This window comes from Mustela nivalis (assembly GCF_964662115.1).
Source record: "Mustela nivalis genome assembly, chromosome: 11".
Taxonomy (NCBI): domain Eukaryota; kingdom Metazoa; phylum Chordata; class Mammalia; order Carnivora; family Mustelidae; genus Mustela; species Mustela nivalis.
This window is the reverse complement of record NC_139030.1, coordinates 99,825,696-99,853,413: the sequence shown is the minus strand read 5'-3', so window position 1 is coordinate 99,853,413 and position 27,718 is coordinate 99,825,696. Positions and strand designations below refer to the sequence as shown.

General features: G+C 34.2%; 1 protein-coding gene across 13 annotated transcripts in view; it reads left to right on the top strand.

Moving 5' to 3' along the window:
* NBEAL1 (neurobeachin like 1) overlaps positions 1–27,718 on the top strand; it is a 206,804-nt gene that overhangs the window by 60,492 nt on the left and 118,594 nt on the right. For 7 of the 13 annotated variants that reach the window (XM_082688842.1, XM_082688840.1, XM_082688832.1 and 4 more), the window contains 10 exons: positions 1,453–1,538; positions 5,258–5,564; positions 6,978–7,084; positions 17,389–17,475; positions 19,532–19,615; positions 22,817–22,915; positions 23,003–23,583; positions 24,303–24,435; positions 25,050–25,169; positions 27,059–27,362. In XM_082688842.1, coding sequence (XP_082544968.1) covers positions 1,453–1,538; positions 5,258–5,564; positions 6,978–7,084; positions 17,389–17,475; positions 19,532–19,615; positions 22,817–22,915; positions 23,003–23,583; positions 24,303–24,435; positions 25,050–25,169; positions 27,059–27,362 — 1,908 coding nt within the window. The remainder of the gene's footprint in view (positions 1–1,452; positions 1,539–5,257; positions 5,565–6,977; positions 7,085–17,388; positions 17,476–19,531; positions 19,616–22,816; positions 22,916–23,002; positions 23,584–24,302; positions 24,436–25,049; positions 25,170–27,058; positions 27,363–27,718) is intronic. The other 6 variants (XM_082688836.1, XM_082688834.1, XM_082688844.1 and 3 more) reach the window with 1 other exon arrangement.

Genomic DNA, 27,718 nt, shown 5'->3' with positions numbered 1-27,718 from the left:
ATCTTTTTATATCCTGTACATATTTTCTGTGTGTCTCCTGTGGCTGATTAGAACTCTGTCTTCTTGCAGCTCTGTGTAAAATCTCACAGTTACTCAGCTTAAAACTTCTTGATAGGTTTTTTCCTGCCTAGTGGGATTTCACAGTATCATATAAGATTGATACTTTGACTCAAAGTGAGTCCTACTAATATTTCTGGAGTGCTTTCTCTTTATACCTTCCACTCCTGTACTGCATGCCTAGGCCTTCTCAAACGTTTCATCTGCCTCCTAACTCAGCAAAGAGTCATCTTCCTTTAGGTTTTCCCTTTTCTGTGCAGTTGTTCTGAGTGTATGTACAGCAGGAAGCTGAGATAATCATTGAGCTTATTTGTTTCTCTTGAGAGAAGGAAAGTTTCTAGAGTGCATTAATTTCTACCTATATTGTCTAATTTTTTAGTTATTTCTAGGAGGAGGCCATGGATAGTGACAGTTATTCCAGCATAGCTGGAATCATTTAATTTTTTAAATGTAGTTTTCTGTCAGTGTATTTACCTCAAAGCTGTTTGTTTTTGGTAATGTTTATTATGTATAAAATTGAAATAATTCTGTTGTTACACCTTGTCTATGATATATACAAAAAATATTCATTACTGGGTTATTAAACTATCAAAATGAAGAGGAAAATCATAAAAGTTTATCAGTAAAGAACTGGTTAAGTAAATTAAGGTACATCATTGTATTGGTCATAAAAATGAATAAGGAAGATAAAATATGTAAGATACCCAGTATATATTAGTGTTAAAAACAGAAAACATGATGCAGTGGTATATATACTTTTTTTTTTTTTAAGGTGTGGGGAGCATGGTATATTGAGGAATAGGTTTGGGGGAGACTTACTTTTGGTCACAGTTGTTTCATGCTGTTTTAATTATTCTTTGTCATGTGCATGTATAACCTTTTGAAAACAATAAAATACTTTATAATATTAAAAGAAAGGTTATTTTTGGTACCAGAACTTTAGAATGTTTGCCTTGGAATAAACCCAGGAAATCTTTTCATCCAATTATTCCAATTTTATAGTTGAATAATTATTGTCAATTATACTAATAAGAGGAAGTAGTAGTAGCAAAAAAACACATCTAATTTAATGTCAGATTTCAGTTAGCTTCTAGCCTTGTCACTTAGCAGCTCTGTAACTTTAAGACCTTTTACTTGCTCATTTATAAATAAGGGCAAAACATCCTCACATGGAGTATTATGAGAATTAAATGAGATAACATAACTAATCTAAACTACTACCTGGTAGATGGTTTCTGTTTTCCTTTATTATGAGAAAATGCGTATCAACCTTGCCTTTTAAGGAATTTTAGCCTTTTAATAGTTTTTAATGTTTCAGTGTCAGACATTCCTTAGAGATAAGTCATACTGTGAAGGAGAAATCTTACTTGTTTTATTTGTGTATTATATTCACAGAGTGTTTTCAGGAAAGTGAACATCTCAAGGAAAGTCTCAAGTGTTGCTTATTGCACCTCTTTGGAGCCATTGTGGCCGGTGGGCAGGTGAGGAAAGTGTTGAAAGTTAATATTTAAAAAAATAGTTAACAGTGCAAAAAGTTTTCCGTGGATTTTTTTTTTTTTTTTTTTAATTTATTTGACAGAGAGAGATCACAAGTAGGCAGAGAGGCAGGCAGAGAGAGGGAGAAGCAGGCTCCCTGCTGAGCAGAGGGCCCAATGTGGGGCTTGATCCCAGGACCCTGGGATTATGACCTGAGCCAAAGGCAGATGCCTAACCCACTGAGGCACCCAGGCACCCCGATTTCCGTGGATTATTTAATTTATTCTTTGATCTTTTATAACTTCATGAACCACACAGATATTTTTCCGAGTTTATAGCTTGTTTAAAACTAATCTTTTATTTAAAACGTCTTTAAAAACCTAATAATATTAGCACTAACAATAAAATTGCTAAATAAATAACCATATTTAACAATATTTTATTGTAAGTTCTTAGTTGTGTTGACTTTAGCTACTAGTTCTTACCTTAAATAAATAAAATCACCGCTTGTTATGCTACATGATGAAATCAAGCTCAAAATTAAGTATATCTGAGTTAACCACTCTTCTGTCTATGTAATTTCTAAATGCATATATACAAGGTTTATGTGCTTTTTTTTTTTTTCAACAAACCCAACCAGCTTTTTATTACTCATAAGAAAGAAATTTTAGTAATACTTACTTCTTTATTTTTGAAGGTGAGTATCTTAAAAGTTGTCTGTGGTAAACTTTGAGTATAAGTACTCATTGAAATAGAATTATAGTTCAGAAAGAACTTCCTCTATGTTTTCTTTAAGTACATAGTTTAGATCAGAAGTTTCTAACACCTTTTGTCCTGCATAAAGCCCTTTGTTGGAATATTTCAAATGCATGCAATAAAATACATAAGATTGGAAAAGAAACTAGTTATGCTAAAATGCAGGTACTAAAATATTAAAATAAATTTGTAACATAGTATTGTGTTTTTATAACACACTAAAGAGATAGAGCAGCAAGTCTAGTAATAAATGTGATTTCATAAAAAAGACAAACATGATGTTTCAAGACATTGCAACAACTATAAAAGATGGAAATATATAGGATTTCTTTTGGTTAACAAAATTTCCGATATTGCTAATAATAGTATTTGGGTTTCCTAGAAGCCTACCTTTCTTTTTCCTCTTCACTCTAGTAGAAGTCTTTTTTTGTGAGGGGGATAATGACTAGAATCTTACTTTTCAGTTTGTTTGTTTTGTCACCTTCCTTTATTAGTTGATAATCTTCTTTTGCATCAGTATCTACTCACTTCCATCATTTCTCTGCTACTAAAAATAAGAATTAACAAGTATACATGAATAAAATTGGAAATGACGTTGTTTTTGACTAGTGGAGAAGCTGGTTGGATCCCGTTACCATTTTGAACACACAGAGACTTGTTTTTGTTAGTGCCTAGGGGTTATCAAGCCTTGAGAGACCTCCCGTAATTAAAACTCAAATAGAAATCAAGAGACCTTCAGTAATTAAAACTCACACAGAAATCAAGTAGATACTTGAAGCCCAATTTATTATTTTATATAGTAAAAATACTCAAAATCCTTATAATCAGGTTATATAGCTGTACTTGTAGCTATTTTGAGGTCAGAAGTTTATTTATTGAATATAGAGTAAGTACAGGGATATTTAGAGAAATGTTTAGATGAATTGAATATTTAAAGGTGTAAATGGCAGGAAAATTGAATGGTATTGGCAAATTCTAAGTCCTTTCACTCCTAAATGGCAGGAAAATTGAAGTCCTGTGACTGGTCTCCTTTCTCCAAGCATCATGCCTGGACTTCCCGTTGACATAGGTGTTGTTTTGCATTATGTTAAGAGGATAAGCTTTAGAGACAGACTGACAGAGGTTTGAATCCCATGTCTGTCTCTCGTAGTGTGACCTTGGATAAACTATTTACGTGTGTTTTAGTTTCTTTCTTTACATGTGTTTTAGTTTCTTTATAATAAGAAAACAGTAACAATTACAAGATAGTCATAAGGACCAAATGACACATGATTTATGTAAAGTGCTTATAAGCGCTCAGTAAGTCACAGATCTATCAGATTTGTGATTCCCATAATTAGTGGTAAATACTAAAACTAGAACAGCTTAAGTTAGAATTTTTACCTTTTTCCTTCATAAAAAAATAAAGTAGCAGGAAGTAGTCCAGAGTTAATCTGGTGGCTCTGGGATCTTCAGAGGATCCAGGTTCCTTCTGAATGTCAACTTGTTATTATTTCTTTTGCTACATGATTAGCTTCTAGAGTTCTAACCATTTGCATTTGCACTTTGGGCACAAAAATGGAGGGGGAGATGAGGAGGGAGACTAATGGCACTGGCCAGCTATCTTTAAAGGAGACGCTGAAAGCTGACACTCATCTTTTTTAATCTCATTTGGCAAACTCCATGAGATAACTGCAAACAAGGGAAATACATCCAAATAGTAACTTCGATTAAAAAAAAAACAAACAAAACTTGCTTCCTCGGCCTCTTTGGCCACAAGGGAGGTTAGGAAATGTAATCTTTATTTCTGCTAACCTCCTGTCCACCAAAACATCAGGGATGCTTTTAATAAGGAAGTGGAGGAAAATGGATGTTGGGTGCTCTGTGGACAGTTTCTTCCATTGTAGCCCTTGTTACCGCTATTATTTATTATATTGATAATAATAAGCTCTAATGGCCTAAGTGCTGTTACTTTCAGTTGATTTTGCATCATTATGTTTGGATTCATTCTATATCAATTTAACAGTTTTAGGCAATATATATTATTTCTAAGTTTAATGGATCACCTTGAATAGCTACCAGTTATTTAGAATTTCAGAAATGTTTGTAGAACCAGAGTCAAGCCAGTCCTCTTATATCTCTATGTCATTTGGGATGAATTTGCTATAACCAACATAAAACCCTAGAGGAGCTCAGCCAAATTGAGAATTTTGGATTTTTTTGTTTGTTTGTTTGCATTAGAAATCTAGATGTAGGCAGTTCTGGGCTGGTACAGCAGCTCCATGGTATTGGCAAGGACTAAGTCCTTTCACATTCCTCTTCTTGCTCTCTTTAGCCTGTTACTTTAGTTCTTGGGTTTGTTTCTTCATGACTTAAAGGTGGTTCCAAACATGGTATCTGCATTCCAGGCAGGCAAAAGATGAAAAGGCCAAGAACAAAGGGTCCTTCTGTTTTTATCTGTCAAGTTGTATTTCCTTCATAGTCTACTAGCATATATTCTTGACCAGAACTATGACCCATGGCTACCCCAAGCTGTAAGGGAGGGTGGTAAACAAGTTTTCTATGTAGGCAGATTGCTACCGGAATAAAAATGAAAATCTAGTAATCTAGCAAGGAAATGAAAACTTAATATGCATAAAAACTAGCAATGTCTATCAGGTATGTGCTTAAAATTTTTTATGTTGATTTATTAAAAGAAAAAGTCTGCAGGGTCTCCTGGGTGGCTCATTCATTAAGCGTCTGCCTTCAGCTTGGGTCATGATCCTGGGGTCCCGGGATTGAGCCCTGCATCAGGCTCCCTGCTCAGCGGGAAGCCTGCTTTTGCCTCTCCCACTCCCCCTGCTTGAGTTCCCTCTCTCGCCGTCTGTCAAATAAATAAAATCCTTTAAAAAAGAAAAGAAAGTCTGCAGATTTATTAAACTTTAGTTTTACAAACATCCAGAACTTCAGTTTGGTTTGGGTTTCATGTTTATTATCTTTCATGTTTCAGAGGAATGCTTTGCAAGCAATTTCTCCAGCCACCATGGAAGTTCTCATGAGAGTTTTGGCAGATTGTGATTCCTGGGAGGATGGAAATCCTGAAGAAGTGGGTAGGAAGATAGAACTTACTCTGAAGTGCCTTACAGAAGTGGTCCATATCCTTCTCACTAGCAGCTCTGATCAACGTCAGGTGGAAACCAGCACTATTTTAGAGAACTATTTTAAATTGCTAAATTCAGATCATTCAGCTTTACCTAATCAAAGGAGATCCAGACAGTGGGAAAGCCGGTTCATAGCTCTGCAGATCAAAATGTTGAGTAAGTATTACATAAAATTTATATTACTCCATTTTCTCTGAGTCTGTTTTTTTAGACTTATTTGAAATTCAAGGCTATCATATAGAAGTATTGATTGTTTAATTCACCTATTATGTAACTTGAGATTATGACTTTAAAATAATTAACATGGAATCAATTTGTTTGTAGCATCTTTGCTTTAACGAAATTGAGCCTCTATTGTTTTTTGAAAGTGTATTCCATTAAAAGCATCACTGTTAAAAAGAAAGTCAGCTATTATTTTCAAATTCTAAGAAAAGTAAGTTTCTAGGTGATGGCATTTGTGCTGTCTAACTTATGGCAAGAGTAACATATGGCAATATTATGTGTCCTTCTATAAATCTCTGTAGATGTCACTTTAACATTTATCCTTTGTTCAGAGGGTCTCTATTTGGTTTTTCTCAGAGCCTCTATGTATGTGTGTCTTGTTTCTCTGCCCTCTCTTTGTTTTGTTGGTTTTTCTCTGTAAGCACTTTCATCAGTATATGTGATTTCTTACTGCATTCCTGTTAGATTGATAGTACAAGTATTATTAATTGAGTTTCTTTTCATAGAAATAAAATATTTTCATTACAGCTGTACTAGGAAATTTGGATAAGAAGTTTTTTATATTCTACAACCTAGACATAACCGACATTAATGGTTTATTATACAGCTCTAGAGACTTAAAAACATGGTTGTACGAGGGTGTGTGTGGTATCCAACTTAAAAATATTGGACATCAAAATCTTGGTGAAACTTGATCAGTGCACAACAAGAGACTTTGTTTCTGTAAGAAAATAAGATTCCTTTTATCTAGTTTCTGTTCTCTTTTAAAACATGTTTTATAATTGTATAAATTATAACTTTCTAAGAAAGTTTGAGTCTCTATTGAATGGACTTCTTATTTATTAAGGACTATTGTATTTACTTATGCCAGTTATCCCTTGATTTCTGAATGACAGTATCTGTTCAGTAGGAAACAAGATCAAACCATCATCATGAATGGATTGAATCCCTAAGTCTTATTTTCTGGCCACATGCTAATTTTATACTGTATAAATGAGACTGTTGCAGAATATAACTAACTAGGTGTTGCTTATTAATAGCGAGTTGGAAACCACAGTTAGTTATACTTGAGCATTATAATGGAAGAATAACTGTAATCTTTGGGAAATATATATCACTCTTATGTAGAAAAACAAATATTTTTAATAATAAACTATAAAAATATTCATTTTTCTTAATAAGTAATAAGTAGTTTTTTTTTCCAATCTCCATCCCTATTTCTTCCAATTCATTTTACATCTGTTTGTCACTGAAAAGCCTAAATTAAAAATATGGCCAGAGGGAAATGTTTCTGTGATCCCAAATTTTCCACTATATAAATCGATGATTTTGTTTTTATTTTCCTAGATACCATCACAGCCATGTTAGATTGCACCGATAGGCCTGTTCTTCAGGCCATTTTTCTTAATAGTAATTGCTTTGAACATCTCATACGACTGCTGCAGAATTGCAAGGTATTTTTCTATTATTATTGTCTTTCACTTTAAAAAGCTATTATTTTGTTTATGCTTTGATTCAAATTTAAACATATTACTAATTTTCTTTTTTTGATTATGGTAAAATATAAAATTTACCATCTTAACTATATTTAAGTGTATCAATCAGTGGTACTGAAAACATTCACACTGTTGTGCAGCTGTCACCACCTTCCATTCTCTATAACCCTCTACGTCTTATGGAACTGAAACTCTATACACATTAAACAGTTCCTCATTCTCCCCTCTCCCCAACCCCTGGCTACCTCCATTAAACTTTCTGTCTCTATGATTTGTAGTTACTCTAAATACCTCATGTAAGTACAGTCACATAGTATTTCTATTTTTGTGACTGACTTATTTCCCTTAGCATTATGGCCTCAAGATTCATCCATGTTGTGGCATATTGCAGAATTTTCCTTTTTTAGGCTGAACAATATTCCACTGTGCCTATATACCACATTTTGTTTTCCTAGTCATGTGTTAATGGACTTTTGTATTGATTATACCTTTTGGCTATTTTGGATAATGCTGCTGTGATCCTGAATATACCCATATCTCTTTAAGTCCCTGCTTTTGTTCTTTTGGATATATTCCAGAAGTGAGATTGCTGGATCATATAGTCATTAAATTTTTAGTATTTTAAGGAACCACCTCACTGTTCTCCGCAATGGTTGTGCCATTTTACATTCCTGTGAACAATGCACAAGGGTTATAATTTTTTACTCTCTCCTTGACAGTTACTTTCTTCTTTCTGATGATCTCTAATTCTAATGGGTATGAAGTGGTATCTCATTGTGATTTTAATTTGCCCTTAATGATTAGTTATACTGAGCATCTTTTCATATGCTTATTTGCTATTTGTATAGGTTCTTTGGAGAAATGTCTATGCAAGTTCTTTGTGCATTTTTTAATTGGGTTGTTTGTTTTTGTTGTTGAGTTTTAAAGTCTTTTGTTGTACATTGTTAAAGTTTGGTGTGAGCATTTGATGTATATAATTTTGTGCTTTTGTTTCATGTAAGATGATTTTGTTTGCATTTTCCTGTGTATGATTTAAATACCTATATAATATTAAGTAGATGTGCCATAATGTACCTATTTCCTGTAGCAGATACTCAACTTAATTTCCAACTTTTTTGCTGTTACATAGCTCCTTCAAGTTCATAGACTAGAATTCTATTTCTAGTAGAATTTCTAGGTCAAAGGGCATAATGTGCTTTTTTAAAGTTAGGGAACATTGTATAGAAACAATTTGTAAATAATTGGGGATTATGGAAAAGTAAGAAAATAGAAATACTGTTAATGTTCTTGGTATATACTGCCAATTTGCTATTATTTTTCTTTTTTATTAGTTTACACTTATAGCAGTTTTGTGTGTATGTAATAATATCTGATTATTATATTTTCATAAATTTCAAGATGGTATCAGAAATTATTTAGAGTGCTTCTTGAAAAGCCTTTGAAAATGGAACTACTTCAAAGAGCTTTTACTTTTCTGTTTGAGGTATTCTTTTCATGGAATCTGTGCTGAAAAAACTAGGGTTTGATCCTGATTTTGTGCAGATATCCCAAAAGGAGGATTTTAATATCAGCCCCTCAAATTTTTCCACAGTGTTAGGAGAGAGATAAATGAAAGCATTTATGTCACTATGTTGTTCTTAGCTTTCAGTGAAAAGTTAAGAAATGTCATTTTAAAAATAAGGAATATAAAACCAAAAAAACAATAGAGCAAATCAACGAAACTAGGAGCTGGTTCTTTGAAAGAATTAATAAAATTGATAAACCCCTGGCCAGACTCATCAAAAAGAAAAGAGAAAGGACCCCAATAAATAAAATCATGAATGAAAGAGGAGAGATCACAACTAACACCAAAGAAATACAAACTATTATAAGAACATACTATGAGCAACTCTACTCCAACAAATTTGACAATCTGGAAGAAATGGATGCATTCCTAGAAACCTATAAACTACCACAACTGAACCAGGAAGAAATAAAAAGCCTGAACAGATCCATAACCAGTAAGGAGATTGAAACAGTCATTAAAAATCTCCAAACAAACAAAATCCCAGGGCCAGACGGCTTCCCCGGGGGAATTCTACCAAACATTTAAAGAAGAACTAATTCCTATTCTCCTGAAACTGTTCCAAGAAATAGAAATGGAAGGAAAACTTCCCAACTCATTTTATGAGGCCAGCATCACCTTGATCCCAAAACCAGACAAGGATCCCATCAAAAAAGAGAGCCATAGACCAATATCCTTGATGAACACAGATGTGAAAATTCTCACCAAAATACTAGCCAATAGGATTCAACAGTACATTAAAAGGATTATTCACCACGACCAAGTGGGATTTATTCCAGGGCTGCAAGGTTGGTTCAACATCCGCAAATCAGTCAATGTGATACAACACATCAATAAAAGAAAGAACAAGAACCATATGATACTCTCAATAGATGCTGAAAAAGCATTTGACAAAGTACAGCATCCCTTCTTGATCAAAACTCTTCAAAGTGTAGGGATAGAGGGCACATACCTCAATATCATCAAAGCCATCTATGAAAAGCCCACCGCAAATATCATTCTCAATGGAGAAAAACTGAAAGCTTTTCCGCTAAGGTCAGGAACACGGCAGGGATGTCCATTATCACCACTGCTATTCAACATTGTACTAGAAGTCCTAGCCTCAGCAATCAGACAACAAAAGGAAATTAAAGGCATCCAAATTGGCAAAGAAGAAGTCAAATTATCACTCTTCGCAGATGATATGATATGATATGATATGATATGATACTATATGTGGAAAAGACTCCACTCCAAAACTGCTAGAACTTGTACAGGAATTCAGTAAAGTGTCAGGATATAAAATCAATGCACAGAAATCAGTTGCATTTCTCTACACCAACAACAAGACAGAAGAAAGAGAAATTAAGGAGTCAATCCCATTTACAATTGCACCCCAAACCATAAGATACCTAGGAATAAACCTAACCAAAGAGGCACAGAATCTATACTCAGCAAACTATAAAGTACTCATGAAAGAAATTGAGGAAGACACAAAGAAATGGAAAAATGTTCCATGCTCCTGGATTGGAAGAATAAATATTGTGAAAATGTCTATGCTACCTAAAGCAATCTACACATTTAATGCAATCCCTATCAAAGTACCATCCATCTTTTTCAAAGAAATGGAACAAATAATTCTAAAATTTATATGGAACCAGAAAATACCTCGAATAGCCAAAGGGATATTGAAAAAGAAAGCCAAAATTGGTGGCATCACAATTCCGGACTTCAAGCTCTATTACAAAGCTGTCATCATCAAGACAGCATGGTACTGGCACAAAAACAGACACATAGATCAATGGAACAGAATAGAGAGCCCAGAAATAGACCCTCAACTCTATGGTCAACTAATCTTCGACAATGCAGGAAAGAATGTCCAATGGAAGAAAGACAGCCTCTTCAACAAATGGTGTTGGGAAAATAGGACAGCCACATGCAGAAAAATGAAATTGGACCATTTCCTTACACCACACATGAAAATAGACTCAAAATGGATGAAGAACCTCAATGTGCGAAAGGAATCCATCAAAATCCTTGAGGAGAACACAGGCAGCAACCTTTTCGACCTCAGCCGCAGCAACATCTTCCTAGGAACATCGCCAAAGGCAAGGGAAGCAAGGGCAAAAATGAACTATTGGGATTTCATCAAGATCAAAATCTTTTGCACAGCAAAGGAAACAGTCAACAAAAAAGACAACTGACAGAATGGGAGAAGATATTTGCAAATGACATATCAGATAAAGGACTAGTGTCCAAAATCTATAAAGAACTTAGCAAACTCAACACCCAAAGAACAAATAATACAATCAAGAAATGGGCAGAGGACATGAACAGACATTTCTGCAAAGAAGACATCCAGATGGCCAACAGACACATGAAAAAGTGCTCCATGTCACTTGGCATCAGGGAAATACAAATCAAAACCACAATGAGATATCACCTCACACCAGTCAGAATGGCTAAAATCAACAAGTCAGGAAATGACAGATGCTGGTGAGGTTGCGGAGAAAGGGGAACCCTCCTACACTGTTGGTGGGAATGCAGGCTGGTGCAACCACTCTGGAAAACAGCATGGAGGTTCCTCAAAATGTTGAAAATAGAACTGCCCTATGACTCAGCAATTGCACTACTGGGTATTTACCCTAAAGATACAAACGTAGTGATCCAAAGGGGCACGTGCACGCGAATGTTTATAGCAGCAATGTCCACAATAGCCAAAGTATGGAAAGAACCTAGATGTCCATCAACAGATGAACGGATCAAGAAGATGTGGTATATATACACAATGGAATACTATGCAGCCATCAAAAGAAATGAAATCTTGCCATTTGCGACAACATGGATGGAACTAGAGTGTATCATGCTTAGCGAAATAAGTCAAGCAGAGAAAGACAACTATCATATGATCTCCCTGATATGAGGAAGTGGTGATGCAACATGGGGGCTTAAGTGGGTAGGAGAAGAATCAATGAAACAAGATGGGATTGGGAGGGAGACAAACCATAAGTGACTCTTAATCTCACAAAACAAACTGAGGGTTGCTGGGGAGAGGGGGGTTGGGAGGAGGGGGGTGGGGTTATGGACATTGGGGAGGGTATGTGCTTTGGTGAGTGCTGTGAAGTGTGTAAACCTGGCGATTCACAGACCTGTACCCCTGGGGATAAAAATATATGTTTATAAAAAATAAAAAATTAAAAAAAAAATAAGGAATATATATTGATGATGTAAATTGTGATGAACATTTATAGAGTCAATGAAAGTACTAAACTACCACTAGAGAGTGAACAAGCCTCCCCCCATCCCTTAAACTTGTTCTTAGGAAAGAAATCCTAGGGAGATGAAAACAGCATAAGAAAACTTAATAAAACCTTTTGTTTGTTGTTAAAAAGTATATATATATATATATATATATATCAGTTACAAAGGCAGCTTCATCAAGACAAAACCTCCCATGTATAAGAGAACCTGCCAGTCACACATTGTAGAAGGGTAAACCACTGGGATAAAATGTAGTTCTGCCAAAATTGATTAGTGCTTTTCTTCAATATGTGAAACTCAGGTATTTTTTAAAATGTCATATCATGGTCAACAATATCTTTTTAAAAAGTACAAAGCTTTTTAGCATAGCAGTCATGATGTTGAGCTAATATTTACTCTTTCTACTGTTGTATAGGCCAGAGTTTCTTGTAATTTAGATCTGGAGACTTGCTGACAGTCCTTGTGTTTTAAAATTTAATTATTTGATAGCACTTACCACATTTTGTTTTGAGACAGGAAATGCTAGAGTAGAAACCCATTTCAGAGGGGAAGGCTAGGCTTTGGGACCATTCCCAGCCTTCTCTGCTGGAGGTAGTGTCCTAGGCAGGATATTCTAGTCAGTATCACTATAAACTCATCACTAACCATTATGGTTATGGAGTCCTAACAACATGGAAGAACCTTTGAAGTAAATTGCCCAGTCCTTTCATTATACAAATGAAGAAATATGTCCTAAGAGACTAAATGATTAGCGCAAGGTTAATATGTTTCATGATGGAGGCAGGATTTCTTACCCAGGTATTCTGACCCTGGGTTCACTGGTTGTAAAAGTTTTGTTGTACTGGTACTTAAGATCAATAGGAAAATGTTTTCTGTATATTAAATATAGGAGGAGTACAGGTTTTATTGATGAATATACTTGATAGGGATAGGTTAATAGGATTCTTAAATATATAAAAATGGAATCTTATGAAAACTTTTTTTTTTTAACTTATTTCACAGACAGAGATCACAAATAGGCAGAGAGAAAGGAGGAAGCAGGCTCTCTACTCAGCAGAGAGCCTAATGTGGGGCTAGATCCCAGGACCCAGGACCCTGGGATCATGACCTGAGCCGAAGGCAGAGGCTTTAACCCACTGAGCCACCCAGGCACCCCAAAAACTTTGTTCCTAAATGTTTTACAGGGTGCTACAGATGATTGTGATAGACTTCTGTTTAAATTATTTTGTTAGTAAGGAATAAAGAATTTATTTTGTTTTAGAAAGTAATACAGAATAGAATCAAGACAACTGTTGTTTAAATATTCAGACCCAGAGGAAACATTGTCAACTAAAGCTTATTAAACAAACATTTTGTGAATTACATGGAAAACTTCAGGCTGACTGCTGTAGTTTCTATGCTTTGTTTTTTATGAGATTCGCCAGCCAGTTTATGCATTAATTTCCTTCAGTATTTATGTGAGGACCTTTGGCTTGTCAAAATGAGTTTCATCATACTGTGACGTACTTAGAATATAATTCAGTGGAATCATACATTTAACTTTCCTGATAGCTATGATGAATGTTAAACATTTGAGAGTTGTTTTTTTGTCACCATATTGTATTTTGGAAGGGGCATATCCTTTAAATTATTGTAAAATTATTTTTAGAAGCTTTCCAAGGTTATTTGGAGTAATGAGAAGAAAATAACAGCAAATTTCTAGTAGCAAAGAGAAGAATTCAAAACCATAACATTTACTTTAGCACTCTGCTTGGAGTTTTTTTGTTTTTTGGTTTTTTTTTTAATGAAAATATAATGTATTATTAGCCCCAGGGTTACAGGTCTGTGAATCGCCAGGTTTACACACTTACAGCAGTTACCATATCACATACCCTTCCCAATGTCCATAACGCCCCCCACCCTCTCCCCCCACCCCACAACCCTCAGTTTGTTTTGTGACATTTAGAGTCTCTTGTTTGTCTCCCTCCTGATCCCATCTTGTTTCATTTATTCTTTTCCTATCCCCCAAACCCCCCATGTTGCATCTCTACTTCCTCATATCAGGGTGATCATATGATAGTTGTCTTTCTCTGATTGATTTATTTCGCTAAGTATAGTACTCTCTAGTTCCATCCACATCATCGCAAATGGCAAGATTTCATTTCTTTTGAAGGCCACATAGTATTCCATTGTATATATATATACCACATCTTTTTTATCCATTCATCTGTTGATGGACATCTAGGTTCTTTCCATAGTTCGGCTGTTGTGGACATTGCTGATATAAACATTTGGGTGCACGTGCCCCTTCAGATCACATTTATATCTTTAGGGTAAATACCCCGTAGTGCAATTTCTGCTTGGAGTTTTAATCAGTTTTTTTATAGGTCTTTTTTTTTTTTTTTAAAGATTTTATTTATTTATTTGACAGACAGAGATCACAAGTAGGCAGAGTGGGAGGCAGAGAGAGAGAGGAGGAAGCAGGCTCCCTGCTGAGCAGAGAGCCCGATGTGGGGCTGGATCCCAGGAACCTGGGATCATGACCTGAGCCGAAGGCAGAGGCTTTGACCCACTGAGCCACCCAGGCACCCCAGGTTTTAATCAGTTTTTTAAAAATACATACATTGTGATGTATTCTAAATGTGTAAAGTTCTATTTGAGGACTTGAGTCATAAGATTCTGGAAAGTTATTGATACTGTTGTCTTGTCTACATTCCTTAATTTGTTTTCTTCACTTTCTTCCTTTTCTTCTCCACATCTACCTTTAAAAATCAACTACCAGAAAAAATTTATCATTAAGGCAGTCTTAGTAGGAATGATAATTTATGAAAGGAGCAACTAAGGGATGCTTTGTGAAAAAGAATGTTGGGAGTGGATACATAGAATGATATAGTTGAAAGGTTGATTTTGGGAGTTGTACTTGCCTGGATTCATACACATTGCCTTATTTGAACAAGTTTCTTTTTATTTTTTTAAAGTTCTAGAGCAATGATTAATAATAGATTTTAATGGAGGAAAATGAAATCAAACACATATTTTCTTAATCTTTTAATAAAACATGTCTGTATATATAAATATTTAAATTTTAAAACTGTGGCAAAATACCCATAACAATATTTCCATATATATTCTTCTTTTTTTTTTTTAGATTTTGTTTATTTGACCTAGAGAGAGAGAGACAGCGAGGGAGGGAATAGAAGAAAGGGGAGAGGGAGAAGAAGGTTTCTTGCTGAGCTGGGAGTCCAACACAGGGCTTGATCCCAGGACCCTGGGATCATGACCTCAGCCAAAGGCAGACACTTAACGACTCAGCCACCCAGGCACCTTTTCCAAGGATATACTTTTCTTTACAAAATTGGAATACCAGTGAATATTTTTGTATTCTCTTTTAAATGTATTATATCACCAGTCTTTCCCATATATTTTTCAAAAACATTGTTTTTAACGACTGCAAATATTACAAACCAGCATTTCTCAAAGTATGGGGTCCCCAAGATCATTTTAGGGAATCTGTAGTCTAATTTTAACATTTCAGTTTGAGGCTAGATTTTTTTCATAAACTTGAATCAAAACAACATCATCATAACAGTCTGAATGCAAAGTAGGTATTAGAGTTCATCTGTTTTCTATCAAGTCAGACTTTTTAAAGAGATTACAGAAATGTAAAAGCAGTGCCATTCTCACTAATGTAATTTATTAAAAAATAAAAGTTTTTTTATAAAGATGTGTTATGTCATCATATAATAGGTTTATTGTTTTTGAATGACTAAACAAATATTATTTTAATGTCTTGATTTTCATTTCTCATATGGTAAATATTAAGAGTTGTAACCCCATATAAACAGAAGTTCTTTGGTGTTCTCAATAATTTTTAAGACTATTAAGTGGTCCTGAGACCAAAAAGTTTAAGGACTTGCCTTTCAGTGTATGGTTGAATCATAATTTATTTAATTATCTCACTATTTAATGATATTTGGGTGGTTTCTTCATGTTATTGTAAATAAAGCTGAAGTGAGCATCTTGGTTCTAAAATCTTCATTTGAGTTTCTGACCACTTTTAGGTAGATGTTTAGAAATACAGTTACTGACAAGAGGTAATTTTGAAATTCTTGATACGGGTTACTTTCTGGAAAGCCTTTACTCATTTTTGCTCTCATCAGTTTTTAGCATTCCTGTGTTCTTACACCAGATAATATGGAGTATTACTATTTTAAAAATTTGGGTTGACCAGTCAGTTAAGCATCTCCCTTCAGCTCAGGTCATGATCCCAGGGTCCTAGGATGGAGCCCTCCATCAGGCGCTCTGCTCAGCGGGGAGCCTGCTTCTCCCTCTCTCTTTGCCCCTCCACCCTGCTTGTGTTCTCTGTCTCTCAAATAAGTGAATAAAATCTTTAAAAGTAAATTTTGTTGTTAATAATAAGAGCTTCCATTTATTAAATTCTTATTACGTGCTAGATACTGTGTTAATAACCTAGCGTGGATTATCTCATTTAATCCACGCCTCTATTTCATGAGTTACTCTTTTCCCTTTTGGGAAAGTAAACTTAGAGAAGTTTTTCTTAAAACCAACAGCTAATAATTAGCAGAACTACAATTCATATCCATGTTTCTATTCCAAAGCCTGTGTTGTATACACTATTTTTAGGTTAAGCTTTATATATGTTCTGTATATCATATCATACCTTATCTTTATTTTATTTTATATCGCATTATTTCAGTATATTACTGGACTTTTGTTTTCTATTTTTTGAAATGATAGAACTTCCTTCTTAGGATGCTCTTGTTAAATTCCTTTATACATCTTTTTTTCCCTTTCTACTTCCATTTGAACTTTCTTTTTATCTAAAATGTGCCTGAGATCTTTGCGAATGCTAGTTTTATACACTTACACCAAAATATTAGATTCCCTTAGCAATCTCCATGTATGTCAGAGATAATCCTAATCCCCTTTTGTGTAGAAACTAATATAAATTATACTCAACTCTTGATAATTTTGGAAAATACCTATCTCCTTTGTCAAAGCACATTAATGTACTTGAGACTGAGAAGTATTTTCAGAAAGAACTCTTTAAAGTTAAAGAGCATTTTACAAACATACTTGACTACAGAATCCTTATTGTACATTATTTACTACAGTATCTTTAATCTGTCTCAATAGCAAATTTCCTTTTTTGTGAGACATTTATTTTCTGCTGATTCTTTAAGAATTTAGAAATGTTAACTAATCTCCTTGTTGCTATTATTTTTTATTTTAGTATGAGTTCCAAGAGAGAAATAACTAACAATTAATTATATGGTGTATGAACTAATGTTAGTTTGTAACCCAAAAAGTTGATTGTCGGTTTAAAAGAGATATACTTCACCAGTGGGTTCTTGAATTTATTTTCAAGAAACATGGAAATCCACTTAAACTTCCATTTCTGCTTATAGGTAACTATTTAATGTTCTTTCTCCATTATTCTTGTCTCTGTTTTTAACAGCTGTTTTTAAATGCTAACAATAAGGTGGCAGACAAGAACGAGAAAGACCTTGCCAACAAATTACTGACAGAAATAAATGAGGACCAGGTATCTAAAAAACCTGCATCTTGTTTCAGCTGAAGTCCAAAATCAGTCAATGGGAACAACTATTCCTGTACTTTTCTTCTTATGTCTTAAAATACACAAACACTATCTAATTCTAATCTTCATTAGTTATTTTTGAAAATTGTTAAAAATTAAAAATAAAATTTTTTTCATCTAAAAGATAAATATGTTGAAATCTTGGTGGTTGATATAAAAGATCAACAGTATTCCATCTGTATATGTGTGCATCCATTTCAGTTTAAGGAGACACAGAGTACAGGAATGGGATCCCAATATCAATGCTGTCCACGTGGTGGTGACTTCATATTTTGGGAGCTTCTTTCTCTAAGCATTGCGGTGTATTGGGACCTTAGGCTTTGTTTGTGAGTTTGTATGGTCAATTTTAATATCTTGATTCTTTGCTTCTTTTTGACAAGTAATGATTATAATTCAGTGGACATCCAAATCCTGGAGGAAGGGGAGAAGATGCTTAACACTTTGAATCTTAATTTAGCATAAAACTTAACTGTTTTCCTTTCTTAAAGTCACCTCTATATGGATATAGAGGAGAAATAAGCAGTTTTTGTTGCCTTTCAGCATTAAGTAATTCAGTTTTGAAGATCTACCGATTAAAAATGCTTTGGTTTTTTTCCTTTTCCAAAATGTTTTGAGAGAGCTTACATGATATCTTTTATTATTATTTTAATAATGAGATTTGTAAATAGAGCTGTATTATAAAGAGACATGAAAATCTATTATTTTCTGTTCAGGATATAAAATACCGACTATAGAGTACTATTTTAGATTTCTCTATGTTAGTTTTAAGGCCTTCTTATTTAGATTAATTAAAATATTTAAAATGATATTGATAAGAGGTTTATATTAATATTCCTAATTGTAGATACTACTGATGTCTAGTAGTCTTGAACAAAGTGTAGGAAAGATCTTATTCATATGAAATTCTTTATACAGAATGATTAATGTAAACTATGTATATGTAGTAATATTTAATAACATCAACAAAATTCAAGATACTGGCTTATATAACTTGCCTAAAAGTGGTAGAGCTTAGCTTAAAATGACAAAAATCTAATGAGTCCCCTTTTACTCAAATCATTTTTAGTGGGAAGGAGAAAGGAAAATTCTATTCATGGAATAACTAGTTTTAAGTCATAGTAATATATTCCCAAAGGCAGATTTGGGGGACTATGAGTTTTTATAACTTTCTGCTTCTCCTGCTATGCTTTCATGGTTGATTAAACCTAATGATATAAGTCGTGTTCAGTTTTTTAATGTTATTAATGTTAGCTTTTGTTTTCACTTTTTTTCCCTCTAAATGTACAGCCCTGAAATTTAACACATCTCTTTATGATGAAGCTTAAACAGAAATTCACAAAATGAAGCTGAAGCTGGTTTTTATTTTTTAATTATTTTTTACAGCTTTTGACATTAAGGGCTGCCTTCTCAAAAATGTAATAATGATTATAGATATTTCATTTTCTATTCTGCCTCAAATTTTGCATTTTATGTTAAAAATAGATATGCCTTATGTTTACAAGTATGATCAGTGAATAAACATACCATTTCAATTATAATGCAGGGCTTGTAAATCAAATAGACAACACCATTTTAAACATCTTATTATACATGCTAATGAAATTTCAAACTAGGAAGTTAGTATATTTCTGAAGGGAAATTAAAATATGATAGAATTTTCAATGATAGACTTCCCTTCCTTCCTCTGGAGATTGTCCATTATTTTTTAAAGCATGTATTAAGCTTGGTGTTCTTTTTGGTTTTTGTTTTTTTTCCAAAACATTTCAAAGTAATGAGTGAATTTAACTTTATCCTTCTTGACACATGGCTTATTTTCTGTCAGGTAGGTAACTTTTTTTGCAGGTATGTCTCAGAAATCTGTTCTATTGGAAAAAGAATGTATTGCATGTTAAGTAATTATTTTTTCAGGTTTTCAGAACAAAGGTTTCCTAACAGAATACAAATCTCAAACACATTATTAATTTCTTACCCTTTTTTTTTTCTCTCTCTCTCTCTCTGGTAGGTGTTTCAGGGACAGTTGGATTGTTTGGCTATATCAGCCATTCAGGCTTTGACAGCAGTAATGAACAAATCTCCAGCTGCTAAGGTGAAACATGCATCCTCAATCTCTAAAATGTTATTTTATTTTATTTTTATTAACATATAATGTATTATTAGCCCCAGGGATACAGGTCTGTGAATTGCCAGGTTTACACACTTCACAGCACTCACCATAGCACATACCCTCCCCAATGTCCATAACCTCACCACCATCTCCCTACCGCCCTCCCACAACCCTCAGTTTGTTTTGTGAGATTAGGAGTCTCTTACGGTTTGTCTCCCTCCCGATTCCATCTTGTTTCATAAGATGTTGTTTTAGATAAACTAATTTTCACTGTATAATTCCCAAAGTAATGTATGAAAGTATGTATATAATACCTGTGGCTCTACACCTGAAGTGAAAAAGTCACAAACTATTTCAGTGTCAGAATCATTTTGCTAATAATTTTAGAGTAAAATACCTATGGGCACTACTTTGGGATTATACGATAGAACAGTCAACTAGTAGAGATTTACAGTGTCAGTCAACAAAGGTAGCACTGGTGTTGAAATGATCATTTTAGGTGATTCAATTGTTAGTGTGTCTAAGAATTACATTTTATATCATAGTTTTTCTTCACTAATAAAATAATTACTCTTTCACTATTTCTCAGTTTATGACTGCCTAGGTTGTGACAATTGTGAACATTTTCTACATGTGAACAGCCTTATCAGTTTGGGACTTGTTTTTCCAGATGGCCTTGGAAATTCTTTTTTGTTACTCTCAGGATTTTCTTTCTGTCTCATTCACGACCACTGACTTTGTCCTGCTGTTCACTCATGCTCGTTTTGTGCTAGTAATTGTCTCATTGAGTAGTTTTAAGGATTGGTGAGATCATCTGTGTAAAGTGGTAAACATAGTGCCAGGCATATGGTAAATGCTTAATAATTATCAGTGTCTATCATCATCATCATTATTCTTACTATTACCATTTTACCTTCTCTCTACCACCTCTAATATATTTCATGTTTTGCCTTTTTTTTTCGTGTTTTGCCTTTCTAATGGCAGACATGAGTGAACTATTCATTGTTCCCTAAGCCGTGCCTTCAGTAGTAGTCCTTGCTTTCCACTGGTTTTTTCTTAGGAATCTAACAATTGCTCTATAGTTGTTGCTATATATAACTCATGGCTGGATGCCTACCAGATAGGCTTTTACAACTTTTATAGGCTGGCTTGGGAATCAAATCCCATTTATAATAGTTGCTTTAAGAAAAAAAATCATTTTAAGTTCTTAGTAATTGGTTTATGAGTATAATGGATTGGCTTCACTGTATTATGATATTCAGACCTGGATTGATGCTCAAATCTAATTAAAATATAAATTTTTTTATTATATTATCCTTTGCATGGTTTGAAATTCAAAATGTTATTTTTAAAATACTCTTTTTTTGGGGTATCTGTGTGTTTCAGTCACTTAAGCATCAGACTCTTGACCTCAGCTCAGGCCTTGATTTCAGGTTATGAGATTGACCCCCACGTCTAGCTCCATGCTCAGCATGGAGTCGTCTTTAAAGTCTCTCTCACCCTTTCCCCCAGCTCCTCTGCCCACTCATGCTTTCTCTCTTTCTTTTTCTTTTTCTCTTCCTAAATAAATAAAATAAATAGAATATTTTACAAAAACCTCTTTTAAAAAATGATTGGTGGGCGCCTGGGTGGCTCAGTGGGTTAAAGCCTCTGCCTTCAGCTCAGGTCATGATCCCAGGGTCCTGGGATCGAGACCCGCATCGGGCTCTCTGCTCAGCGGGGAGCCTGCTTCCTCCTCTCTCTGCTTGCCTCTCTGCCTACTTGTAATCTCTGTTCTGCCTATTTGCAATCTGTCACATAAATAAATAAAATCTTTAAAAGAAAATGATTGGTATTCTTTCTTTTAAGTTTTTATTTAAATTTCAGATAGTTAGCATACAGTGTAATACTAGTTTCAGGTGTGCAATGTAGTGTTCAACAATTCCGTATAATACTCAGTGCTCATCACAAGTATACTTCTTCTTCTTTTTTAAGATTTTATCTATTTGACAGAGAGAGACCATTAGTTTGTTCTCTGTAGTTAAGACGTTGTTTCTTGCTTTGCCCCCTCCCCCTCTCCTTTTTTTTTTTTTTTTCCTTTTTTGCCTTTGGCCTGTTTGTCTTGTTTCTTAAATACCACATATAAATGAAATCATATGATATTTGCCTTTCTCTAACGGACTTATTTCTCTTAACATAATACTCTCTAGGTCCATGTGTGTCATTGCAAACGACAAGATTTCATTCTTTTTTTATAGCTGAGTAATATTACATCATGTATATATTTATATGTTTGTCTCTCTGTATCGATCTATCTGTACACACACACACTCTCACACTACATCTTCTTTACCCATTCATCAGTTGATGGACACTTCGGCTTTTTCCATAATTTGGCCATTGTAGCTAATACTGCTATAAACATAGGGCTACTGTATCCCTTTGAATTAGTATTTAAAACTGCGTTTTGAAAAAAGATTTTCTTCCTGCCCTTGGCTCACAGTCAACTAGTTCCCCTCTCCAGAGATAACCAGTTACCCATTTTGTTTGAATTTTTTGATTTTATAATAAGTGTATAAATTTATACCTGAGTTACTGGACCAATTTAGTATTACTAGCTTTTTTGGTTATCTTTTAATTTTACTTTATAGTTTTGTGTGCCCACAAGTTCAAAAATATATAGGACTTAGACCTTACTAAAATGAACTTGATATTCCAGATAAGACAGTCCATTTAGATACAAAAAGCAGAGAGAAAACTACCTATTTTGTTCTGGTCACCACTCAATATTGTGAGAACTCGTTAGTCTACTGAGACTGCTGTCTGACTCCTGTTATCACTAGAGTCTCCTCATTTTTTCTTCAGTTTTGTTTTTACTTCACGTATTACTGTGTGATTACAAATCAAGTGAGGAAAGGAAGTAATTGTACCCTAATCTGAAATTAATATAATAATTTTACAATATATAATTATTGCTTATTTCATTTATTTTACATTTTGGTGGATTATGGTCACATCGTATTTCAGGAGGTATGTGGAATCCATTTTAAGATGAAGAAGTGATGTAAGAAGCAAATATTGAACTCAGTCTTTTCAATATTAAGTTAATTAAACAGGTGTTACTCAGCTTTTTAAATATTCCAACAAATTCAGTCTTTGGAAATGTGCTTTGTTGGATTTATTTCCCTTTTTCCCTTCCTCTAGGAAGTATTTAAAGAAAGAATTGGTTATACACATATGTTTGAGGTTTTAAAATCCCTGGGTCAGCCACCACTGGAACTACTTAAAGAACTCATGAATATGGTGAGTTTTTTAGCTTTGTTAAACAAGTAACATTATCTCCATTTCCAAGGTGGCTACTAACCTTTTGTCTTTTATGTTACTTTATAGGCTGTAGAGGGTGACCACACTTCAGTTGGGATTTTGGGCATTAGCAATGTCCATCCTCTCTTGCTTCTTATCCAGTGGCTTCCAGAGCTAGAATCCCATGATCTGCAAATCTTCATCTCTGATTGGCTGAAAAGAATTTGTTGTATTAATAGGCAGAGCCGAACTATTTGTGTCAATGCAAACATGGGGATTCACATCATCGAAACCCTTGATTCCCATTCTTCCCTCCACCGAACTTGTGCTGAGAACTTGATTGCACTTCATGGTTCCTTGGGGAGTCAGTCAGTGAGCTCAGAAGAAATCCGCCGACTGCTAAGATTGCTGAGAGTGGATGAACCTGAGTATATTCACCCCTATACCACTCCCGTGACTCGAGCAATTCTGACAATGGCCCGTAAACAAAGTCTGGAAAGCGCACTGCAGTATTTTAACTTGTCACATAGTATGGCAGGAATTTCTGTGCCTTCCATACAGAAGTGGCCAGGGTCTGCCTTTTCTTTCAATGCTTGGTTTTGCTTAGATCAGGATCAGTTGACTCTTGGCAACGCTAACAAAGGAGGAAAAAGGAAACAATTGTACAGGTACTGTACAAGTTATGGAATATAAATGAATACTGTCATAACAGTATATGCTCTAATTCCCAAATAGGAAAAAGCTTTTTAAGCTTTTTAAATGCAGAACAGTTTATCTGAAGCCTCTTTATCCTTTGGGTGTACACAGTTTAATTATAAGTGTTTTATTGCTTTCTTGATATTGATTACATAGCTCAAATATTTTGCCGGTTCTTATGCTAGTTTGGGAAGAAAGTTCCTTCTTAAAAGTATTGTAAAAGTAGAGAAAAAGGAATAACAAATTTTAAAATGAATGGTGATCTTTGTGATCCATTGAAGAATCTGTGTATTTATATGAAGGATCAGAAAACCTTTGTGTATGTATATCCAAACTTAAGTTACTTCAGTAACTAATAATTTTTAATATGCCTTGTGATTTTTAAAGACTTTCATTTATGCTTTCTGAATCCTGTTTGAAAGAATTTTGAAGATTTGCAAGTTTATCATTTTACTGAAATTTTAATGGAATTCCACTCAATATGGATACCTTTTATAATTTACTAAACCATTAAGCCCAAAAAAGATTTAAGAATTATCTTTCAAGCAAGACTGGACTGATACTTGGCAATAGAATGTAAGCCACAGCATTACTGATAAAGATATTCATGATAACATGGTTTTGTGTGTTTCAGTGATGATAAAGCTGAACAACTGATTTCAAAAGTTCTGATAATATATATTTTTGATAGCTTCTTTACAGGAAGTGGCATGGGTTTTGAAGCTTTTATTACCCATTCAGGTATGTTGGTTGTGGCAGTGTGCACAAAAAGAGAATATGCTACAGTTATGCTTCCCGACCACAGTTTCTGTGATTCCCTCTGGGTAAGGTTTCAGGACATCACATTTAACTTTCTGGTTCGTTGCTTTAAAAACACATTTGGTGCATGTACATCAGGATTTGTCTTCTTTTTGAGAGTTGATTAATTTTTACTTTAAAATTCTATGAATGTTCAAGTTTATAAGGAAGTTAATATTACTTTCCTCATCATTATAAATTCAGCAGGAGTAAGTTTTCTCCTAAAAAGTTAAAAGGAAATGTTATCATTCCTTTCAAGTTTTCTAGAATCAGATTTGATTTTGAAATTAATTTAAAATGAGAACATACGTTATTGAAAACATTGCATTTCCGTTGCATAAGGTATAAATTGCTTCTTATTAGAAAAATTAATTGTAAAGAATATTCAGACTTGGGAAATGCAGAGAAGATACTCTGTTACAATTATGTGTAAATTTCTAGAACAGATTAAATGTCTTTATAGTACTACAGAAAAAATTGTCATTCACTTTAAGAACAAAATTTTAACCAGCATTTAATTATCTTAAACTCAATGTTCTACTGTTCACACAAACTAGTTATAAAGTAATACTCTGAAACAGTTGTCATTTCAAAGATTTAATGTAATTTTAGTCTTTAAATGTATATTTTACTTTATTAGCACAACATAACCATTGTTCACATGCCTGGAAAAAGACCCTTTGGTCAGAGCCTTGTCTTTATCTATGACAATGGACAGCAGAAGGTCTCTGCCCCTCTCAGATTTCCTGCCATGAACGAAGTAAGCACATCTAACTTACTCTTTTTTTTTTTTTTTTAATTTAAATTCACTTAATTAACATATAGTGTATTACTGGTTTCAGAGGTAGAGTTCAGTGATTCATCAGTCTTACATAATTGACAGTGTTCATTACATCACATGCCCTCACCCACTTACCCCATCGCTCCCTCCTTCCTCCCCCTCCAGCTACCCTCAGTTTGTTTCCTATGATTAAGAGTCTCTTATGGTTTGTCCCCCTCTCTGGTTTCATCTTGTTTTATTTTTTCTCTCTTCCCTATGAGCCTCTTTTGTTTCTCAAATTCCTCATATCAGGTAGGTCATACAATAATTGTCTTCTCTGATTGACTTATTTCGCTTAGCATAATACCCTCTAGTTCCATTCACGTCGTTGCCAATGGCAAGGTTTCATTTTTTCTTGATGGCTGCACAGTATTCCACTCTATATGTATATAAAACACATCTTTATCCATTCATCTGTTGATAGACATCTGGGCTCTTTCCATAGTTTGGCTACTGTGGACACTGCTGCTATACACATTGGGGTACATGTTTCCCAACAGATCACTGCATTTGTATCTTTGTGGTAAATACCCACTAGTTCAGTTGCTGGGTCATAGGGTAGCTCTGTTTTCAACTTTTTGAGGAATCTCCATACTGTTTTCCAGAGTGGCTGCACCACCTTGCATTCCCACCAACAGTATAAGAGTGTTTCCTTTTCTCTGTATCTAACCTACCCTTTATGGGACCCATTGATTGAGAACTTTTATAAAATTTCAGTTTAATGTAGAAGGTTCTGTTTATTTTAAATATGTGCCCATGAATTTTAAAGTGTTTTCTATATTCTAAGATATAGTAAGTTAATATTTAATAATATTAGTCTATTATTATTAGAGGAAGTCAGGCTTAAAATAGGAAAGCCAGAGAAATTGAGTAGAGCAGAGCAAAGGGTCATTAAGTAAAGCTCTCCAAGGGACGCCTGGCTGGCTCAGTTAGAAGAGCTTGGGACTCTTGACCCCATGTTGGATGTAAAGTTTCCTTAAAAATAAAATCTATAAATAAATAATAAAGCCCACCAAGTATACAAAATACTTAGAGACTCTTTTGTTGGACTCATTTCTATTCCACTGAATTTGAATTAATAATGAAGAAACTTTAAACCTTTACATATTATATTGTAGTCAAATATAAGATGGAATTTATTTACTGAGATAATTCTTAACATTAGTGTAAATGTTTTTTGAGAATTCTTAGATGATTTTGAAAGAGCCTTTATTGAAGATAACGAAATTTATTATTTCCCAAGTTCTTCTAGGATTCTAGTAATTTCTTTTCTTTTTTTTAAAGATTTTATTTATTTGACAGAGATCACAAATTGGCAGAGGTAGGCAGAGAGAGGGGGAAGCAATGAGGGACTTGATCCTAGAACCTTGGGATCATGATGTGAGCTGAAGGCAGAGGCTTAACCCACTGAGCCACCCAGGTGCCCTGGATTCTAGTAATTTCTAGTTGAAGTTCATCCTGATGCTCATTATAGGATAACCTGTAATTGTATTATTATGCTAATGTGTAGTTTTTTAAATAAATTTTAAAGGGAGAAAAGTAGTAATTTCCTCTATTTTAGAATATAGTAAAATAGTGGAAGTTTTTAAAAATACTCATTGAAACGTGAGTTATAAAAGTAATGCATCGAAATCCCGTAGGCCGAAAGTAATATCTATAATGACTTTGTGTATATGCACACGCACACACATTATGATCCAATAAAATTAAAACTTCCAGTTTTATCTTCCATCTATTTGTTTTCTTTATTTTATGTACTATTTTATTTTCAATATCAAGATAGAGATGTAATTAAAATTATGTGATTTATTTTGTTTCTTAATTTATAGCCTTTTATTTCCTGCTGCATTGGTTCAGCTGGGCAAAGAACCACCACTCCTCCACCTTCCCAAATCCCAGATCCACCTTTTTCTTCCCCCATTACCCCTCATCGGACATCATTTGGCGGAATTCTGTCGTCAGCCTCCTGGGGAGGAACACTTGAAAAATCAAAATTGATTACCAAATTGATATCAGCTGGAACCCAAGATAGTGAATGGGGCTGCCCCACATCTCTGGAGGGTCAGCTAGGGTCTGTTATCATCTTCTTTGAAGCACTACAGCCTCCTCAGGTGAAGGCATTGTATTTAGCAGGTGAGCATGTATAGTCATACTATTTAAACTTAAATAGTCTTTTTGTTGCCTACATATATTTTGAACAATATATTTGATCTGAAGAGTGTATTAGTATTCGTAATGAAAGCTGAAAGGGAAGAAGAAGCCTACTACATTCCATGCCCCCTCCCTCCAACTTGATTAGAATATTATTGACATACAACAGGTAAGTTTAGAAAATACAATGTAATGATTTGATACACATATATATTACAAAATGATTACCAAAATAAGGTTAGTTAGGACCTCCATCCCTCACATAATTACAATGTTTTACATGTGTGGTGATAACATTTAAGATCTACTCTCTTAATAACTTCTTGGGGTAAAATATA